The sequence below is a fragment of the Cariama cristata genome, unplaced genomic scaffold (assembly GCF_000690535.1).
Source record: "Cariama cristata isolate BGI_N322 unplaced genomic scaffold, ASM69053v1 scaffold29556, whole genome shotgun sequence".
In the NCBI taxonomy this organism is placed as follows: domain Eukaryota; kingdom Metazoa; phylum Chordata; class Aves; order Cariamiformes; family Cariamidae; genus Cariama; species Cariama cristata.
Window position 1 is genome coordinate 1 of NW_009622037.1, and position 7,538 is coordinate 7,538.

Genomic DNA, 7,538 nt, shown 5'->3' on the forward strand with positions numbered 1-7,538 from the left:
GCTCACGGGCGCGTCCCTCGTGGCGTGGGCAGGAGCTTTGAGCGGTTGCTTTTGCCCTCGCTGCTCGGGGGGGGGGAACCTGAGCGGGTTGCCCCGGAGATGGGGGCTTACCCCGCTCTTCGCGGTCACTGACTGCAGCGTGGGGCCCTGCTGGGTCTCACTTTGCACGCAGCTGATAAAGTGTGCAAACTTGGTGGGTTTACATGCAGAAGTACAAAATTTCTTTCAGTCTGAAACTGATTTTGTTGTTGTTGTTGTTTTCAAACTTCCCTAGACCTGAAACTTGGTAAAAAAGTTAACGAAGGTAAAACGAAAGAAGTGTATGAGCTGCCAGATATCCCAGGATGTGTTCTCATGCAGTCGAAAGACCAGATCACAGCGGGAAACGCAGCCAGGAAGGACCGAATGGAAGGGAAGGCTGCCATTTCCAATACGACAACTAGCTGTGTGTTTCAGTTGCTTCAAGAAGCTGGTAAGTATTTCAAAGGTAAAATACATGCCTGTGTATTACAGATATTGTTACAAAACAGTATTGTTTCTCTGTATTGGTTTATCCTGCCTTAAGGCTCTGATGGTTTTTTTTTTTTAGTGTCTTTTCTATTAGTTCTTAGTTACATTTTTCCCTCTGGTACTACAGAGCTGGATGGGCAACTTGTTCGTTTGGAACATGAGACTCTCTGAAGGAATCTTCTCATGGGTGATAACACTGATAGTTTCTTCTTGTTTGGACACACCCCTAATCCTCCCCTCTACTTTTGTCAGTTCTTCCCGACCCCCACGCCCCCTTGCCTGTACTGCCGGACTGGATGCATCTGGCTTTTCTTATTACATCTGCCTGCACAGAAGTCACTGCTACCTAGTGGCACAACCAGACTATGTCTAAGCTGTGTGAAATTTGGGTATGAATGTTAAAAGATAAAACTAGAATATATTTTTATATTTTTTTCCTTTTCCCCTCTCAGTTCTGTGTGCTGTATCAACGTAAAGTTTATCTACACTTTGTACTTAAACATTTATGAGGACTGTATAGCAAATGCATATATCAATCTATTGAATGTATCAGGAATTTAATGTTTACTTTAAAAGACTCAAAATATTTCTAATGCTAGAAGCGAGCTTTCATGGAGTACATAACTTGAGTGACTCAAGTAACTTTTGCACCACGCTTCCGAAAATGGACCCAGTATTTTAGCTTTGAGAAAGCATTTTGAAGTGTCTTTGACTGAGAAGTTTGCAAGTTGCAAAGAGGAATTTGCGCTGGTGGGTTTCTAACTTGGATCTGCAAACAATATTATAATACAGGCACCAGTAAACTTGGTTAAGACTGCTTATAGCTGCGTGCTGAGTGCACTTTGAAGCATTCACACAAAGGTTGCTTCACGTACCAGCTGAGTTACTCTAAAAGTTGTATTATCTATTATAAGATGTAGTAATAGTTCTCAGACAGTTCAACCGTAAAGTCCTAGCATGTTTCATATGTGGGGAAGAGAAATATGATTTCTGTAGAGTTGTATTTACCTATATTTCTGTGCAAGTAGTTCTTAAAATATGGGCCGAGACAAAGATATATCCAGTCGTTCGGTATAATTCTTCAGTCAGTGGCTTTTTTGGGAAGCCTATTGTGCATACAGTACGAAGAAGCCTCCGTTGTCTTTCTGATTATATTTGCAGTTGATAAAAACTACCAGTTTTCATTTAGGAACAATTAATGAGATGTTTTGGCTGATTCTTAAATGGCAATAGTTAAGATAACAATCTAAATATTAAATATCCTGCAGGTATGAATTTTAAATGTGAAGAAGCCATGCTGTAGATCTCTCAAAGGTCCTTAAATGGCTTGTACTCAGTAACTTCGGGTGCTGTGGAAAAACATGCAGAGTAAACTGCAGCTGCATTTTAAAGCAACAAAAGAACTTTCAGGGTTCTTCACCACTTTGCTTATTTGACTGGCATAAATTGCAGATAATGTGAATGCTTATCAAAGAAGTAGTCTGTTTGCTTTGCGCAACTCTTCTTAACCTACTTTTCCAAAGGTGATGATTTACAAAGTTCTGTTAAAGTTTCTCTCCCTTTTAAAATAGAGCTCACACAGCCCTTCAAAAGCATGCGTCTGCACTGATGAAAAATGTAGTAGTAAACTGTGCAGGGGGCCTTAATGCCTGGAAGTGACTTAATGTGCAGTTGATTATTTAAATCATTCTGCCTTTGAGGGCAATGCAACAAAATCCACAGAATCAACGTAAATACTGTATTTTAAGACTTTAATTCTTCCCTTATGGCTCTGGAAGTGGAATGGAATAGAGCTACTTCTTGGTTTGACTGGATGCAGCTTCTTTGTTTGCTGTTTCTGGCAGATGCCAATTGGGCTTGGCACTGTATTTCCCTGGGAGGAGAAAGGTGGGACTTTCCTCAAGAGTAAAATTGTAAAAAAGAGCCATTTTACAGAGCCTATCTGCATATATTGGCTATCCCTGTTCAATATGGGGTCATCTCAGAATTACGTAGGAAGGTTGACTTGCTGCAGGAAGTTTGTGTGTGCACATGCTTCTGAGTCTTAATGTCCTTTTGCCTAACAGATCACTAAGATGTAGTGCCCTAAATAAATATTGGTTTGTAATGAAAGGGAGGACTAAGTCATTTTCTTCCCTGCCCCATCCTCCTTTATTAAACAACGTAGTAAAGACTACTGTGCTCCCTGACTCCTTTGAAAGCCTCTAATTACTGTTCCATGTAGAATGGATCTTCCACCACAGAGCATGGTTGGTTACTCAGTTGCTGTGACCATTTGTTTAAAACCAAACCATACCGAGGGATAGATTTATTTTTTTTTTAAAAAAGCTATGTGAACAGAATTATTTGCAAGAAAAGGATTTCTGACCAGAGCATAAGGTTCTGAGCTACAAGCAAGCATTGTATGATAAAATTGGCAAAACTAATGACTTGTGGAAGATAACTGCATTGCTTGCCTTTTGCAAGGCCAGAGTGGGCTTTAAAGTAGCCTGAAAAGATTCAGTGTGTCCCTTAAGTCCAGAGAAGAACAAGATTCAGTTGTACTTAAAGATGTTTGTGACTCTTGTTTCAACTGTGGAGTGTGCCTAGTAATGGAACTAAGCTGCCATCTTTATATTTAGGAATCAAAACAGCTTTTGTCAGGAAACAGAGTGACACGGCATTCATAGCAGCTCACTGTGAAATGATCCCAATTGAATGGGTGTGCAGAAGAATTGCTACTGGCTCCTTCCTCAAAAGAAACCCTGGTGTCAAAGAAGGATATAAGTTTTACCCACCCAAAATTGAGATGTTTTACAAGGTAAGTTTCCTTTCCTGTGATACTAATCAAACTTAGAGAGCTAGAATTCTGTATTGTCTCCTTCAAAATGCTGACAAATAAAGCAAGGAGCACTAGTGGCTGACCAATCCTCTTAGTATTGGTAGTTTTGCCATCCCAATGTTTTCTTGCATTCTTGTCTAACAGCTGTTTTGTCTAAAGTGCATATAATGTAGTACTGGCTTACATGACCATCAAAGAATAACAATCCAAAATATACATAAAATAGAAAAATGTTTTATTTATAAGGACTTTTTAGGCATAAGCCTAATGCATCAGTTGAAATGGATGTGTGGATATATCTGCAGAGATTAAAATAAACAGTAATTGCATGGTGAGGATAAGTAGCTAGCTAGTCACTTAAGATTCTGAACTTCTTTGGGAATGTGTGCTGAAAGAAATGTCTTGTGAACCATGACCTAAAGTGGTGTTTGTAGTGTACCCTGTCCCTCTTGGGGCACTGTCCAAACCTGAAGTGCCTTTAAAGATGTTCAGGTGTTACAGCAAGTGTTTTCAATGTTGCTGTCACTTTTCTTAGTGCTAATCATAAAATACTAGTTTGAAGCCTGTATTTGTTTTTTCAAAAACAAACAAACAAAACCTAGTGTTATTTTCCTCTTTAATAGCCACCTTAATGTTTTGGTTTTCTTAACAGGATGATGCTAATAACGATCCACAGTGGTCTGAGGAGCAGCTAATTGAAGCAAACTTCTGTTTTGCTGGACTTACTATTGGGCAGACTGAAGTGGATATTATGGCTCGTTCTACTCAAGCTATTTTTGAGATCCTGGAAAAATCATGGCAGCCCCAAAACTGCACTCTGGTAGACCTGAAGGTATAAGAATCTGATTTCTCATGATCCTGGTTCTGACATGAAATATATCACTGTATAGTTCCTAAAATAGGATTCTTACTGTCTTTTTAGATTGAATTTGGTGTTAATATTCTGACAAAAGAAATTGTTCTTGCTGATGTTATTGATAATGATTCATGGAGACTGTGGCCATCAGGAGACAGAAGCCAGCAGAAGGACAAACAGGTAGTGTCTTAATCTTTACCTTTGAAGTCAGTTGGGAAGGAGAATGAAAAAAGTAAACCCTACAGTTAAACATCTGCTTTCAGAGTGGCTTTTTCTAGATAGTCTTATCTTGTTACAGAATAGCTCACGGGGTACCTAATGTCCAATGAAATAGTTTGTTATCTGGTTTACGGTAGGAAAAAATCCTCTGCCTATATATCCTCAATAGGAATGCCCAACAGCACTATTGACCAGAGCTGTTGTAATGAAACGTGGAGCCTCCAGGGGTAATAAGAATTTCTGACTTGTTGTGCAGATAATAAAATAGTTGGACAACAAATTGGTAGGAAGAACAGAAGCTTTGGTTCCCAGGTCTGCCTCCAAGTTTCTCGTGTTTATTCAGAGTGGTATCCTCTACTAGTAGAGATCTGGTGATACCTAAGAGGGATCTGCAAGGAGGATGCTTTTCTTTATTTGTTTTAGTTAAGCTTGAATTCAATATTCAGTTGTCTCTAAGTGTTACTAACAGACTGTGCCCACATATGAGGGCTGCAAACATGAGTTTGAAATAAAACTTGTCCTATATTTAAACTTGTTGCAATTACACTTGTCACATACCTCTGAATTACCAGATAAGTAGTTACAAAAGAACCGTTTTGGGAATGCTGCTGCCATGGAGCTTCTGTGACAGTCGTGGAGACTTGTAACAGAGAGGCTGTGAGAGAAAGTGGCTGTGAGCCACAGGGGAAGATTTCAGAGGAGGGGGGTATTACTTTTGAATTGGGAAGCAGAACTGCTCTATTGTTTACTTTACCTGAGTTATGTAGTGGCATGCTTGAGTGAATTGCTTTGACTGTGCTTTTGCTCATCTCCCTAAAATAAGGTACGTGATAACATCATGCAGGTACTAGGTTGGCTAGTGCAGCGCTACTGCAGGCAATTGTGTTGTTACAAATCCAGTTTTTAACAAGTTGTGTGTCTTTCCTTAAACTTACCCTCTGGGAAGCTTCCAAAACCATGATAACCCTTGCGGCTAAAAGCCTTTCATGTTGCAAATGGCCATCGATTGTAATGTAGAAGGTTGTTCACACCTACTGAGATGGTTCTTCATTATATAGCTCTTCCTTGCTTCCATATCCACGCTCTCCTGTATCTGTACCAATCTCTGTTCTCCTTCCTATGGAATTGCTAGAAACTGCATAAATATTTCAGTTGCGGTATTCTTGCCAATTATGGTAGCAAAATGAGTGGTTTGTGTACCCAACACACGTTAACTTCAGGGTGGTTTGGTTGTTTTTTTTCCCCCCCTTTTCAGTCCTACCGGGACCTGAAAGAAGTGACTCCTGAAGCACTGCAAATGGTCAAGAGAAACTTTGAATGGGTTGCAGAAAGAGTAGAGGTATCTGTTTTTACAAACAGTATATCTAGACTTCGATAACTGTATGTCTTCAATCCTGTTGACTGCTTTTTTCTTTCCCTCGCCCCCCTTCACTCTTTTCCCTAGTTGCTTCTGAAAACAAAGAGCCAAGGTAGAGTTGTGGTGTTGATGGGATCTCCTTCTGACCTCAGTCACTGTGAAAAAATAAAAAAGGCATGTGCGACCTTTGGAATTCCTTGTGAGTTAAGAGTGACCTCTGCTCACAAAGGTCCAGATGAAACCCTGAGGATCAAAGCAGAATATGAAGGTAAAAGCCAAAGAACTGCTGATTTGTGTTGAAACAGTGTCATGTTCAAGAATGACTTGGCAACTTAAGGATTTGTGTGAGGTTTTTCCATTTTTCTGTTAAATGGAACACCGAGCTGTACAATGCTTGCTAATTACATAATGACAGGTTATAGGCTGCACTAAGCAATTGCAGCATAATGAATGTATTGTCCTACTGCCCAGCTACAGCCTCCATTACTCGGAGTCTAACCTCTGCTTTTATCCCGGTACCAGAACTACTTTGCCCAAGCCTTGATAATGTTAATACACTTATTGTAGCATCTTGCTGGTGATGCTGCTGCTTCTGAAACGAGGAGGAGTGATGGTTTCTCTAGCTGACTCTAAATATTCTTGTGTGTTATTTACCAGGCAGATGTTGCTCCCATCATGTTTTCCTGCCTGTTTCATCAAAATGTTCTTGCTCATTATTTTAGATGCCATGAGAAAAAGATACTTTATTTAAATTCTTATCTTTACCAAGAAAACTTGACATCTCTTCAAAAGTGTTTATAGCCTAGCAGAGGAGAGATAAGAACTATTTATTTTTGTGGGAGTATACTTTCTACTCAGTGAAACTACAGATGTGGTAACCATACTTGAGAAACACTTATTTTGAGGTGAACTGTGTAAGATTTGAGGAGACGAACACTTAAAGACGCCAGAGGTTTAGTGGCTATGTTCTCTACAAAGCTAAGCAGCACCTATTCCTCTGACGCTGAGACTTCCCCTCTGAGGCAGAATAAGACGTGCTAACTTCAGTTGTGGTAAACAGCAGCTGGAATCTAAGGCTGCAAGATTTAGAAGATATTTTTGTAAGGGGGAAAGTTAAGACACCAAATTCTAGTGCTATGTAATGGAATTGACAAAATAACCACAAACAGAATTGTGGACTTGGACAAAGTTCCCACAAAAGCAAGTGGTAGAGAGCAAGATGAATTGCTTATTTCTGAATGTCTTCCTGCCCCCCAGGAGACGGAATCCCAACAGTGTTTGTTGCAGTAGCTGGCAGAAGCAATGGTTTGGGGCCAGTAATGTCTGGTAACACTGCTTACCCAGTTGTCAACTGTCCTCCGCTCTCAGCTGACTGGGGTACTCAGGATGTGTGGTCCTCTCTTCGACTACCCAGCGGTAAGATGATCTTCAGCTTATGCTCTTGTGCTGGCCTAGCTCTGGTTTTGTTGTTCTAGTGTACGTACGTATACAAACACACACATGGCAAAACAGTGGAAAAGTAGCTGGATCGCTACTGAGCAAAGTCTTTAGAAATATCTTGCATACAGTCTTGGACTTATTGATGGCAAAAAGCCCAATAGAGCAAAGATTATATAGGAATAATCTTTAGAAAAACATAAACCTTGGCTTATCCTTGCTAAACACTTCAGCTTGAAATTGGGATCATTATTAGTGGGGATTTAAGTAATTTTGTTCAGTTATAGAGCTGCATTTTCCTTATGATCAAAACATATCTTTTTCTACAATCAGTGTAG

General features: G+C 39.9%; 1 protein-coding gene across 1 annotated transcript in view; it reads left to right on the top strand.

Moving 5' to 3' along the window:
* Positions 1–267: 267 nt before the first annotated feature.
* Positions 268–7,538, top strand: part of PAICS (phosphoribosylaminoimidazole carboxylase, phosphoribosylaminoimidazole succinocarboxamide synthetase) — a gene marked incomplete at its 5' end in the record, with an annotated part of 8,028 nt that continues 757 nt past the window's right edge. Inside the window, 7 exons of the mRNA XM_009702199.1 lie at positions 268–472; positions 3,132–3,310; positions 3,984–4,163; positions 4,254–4,367; positions 5,662–5,745; positions 5,851–6,031; positions 7,021–7,179. Coding sequence (XP_009700501.1) covers positions 268–472; positions 3,132–3,310; positions 3,984–4,163; positions 4,254–4,367; positions 5,662–5,745; positions 5,851–6,031; positions 7,021–7,179 — 1,102 coding nt within the window. The remainder of the gene's footprint in view (positions 473–3,131; positions 3,311–3,983; positions 4,164–4,253; positions 4,368–5,661; positions 5,746–5,850; positions 6,032–7,020; positions 7,180–7,538) is intronic.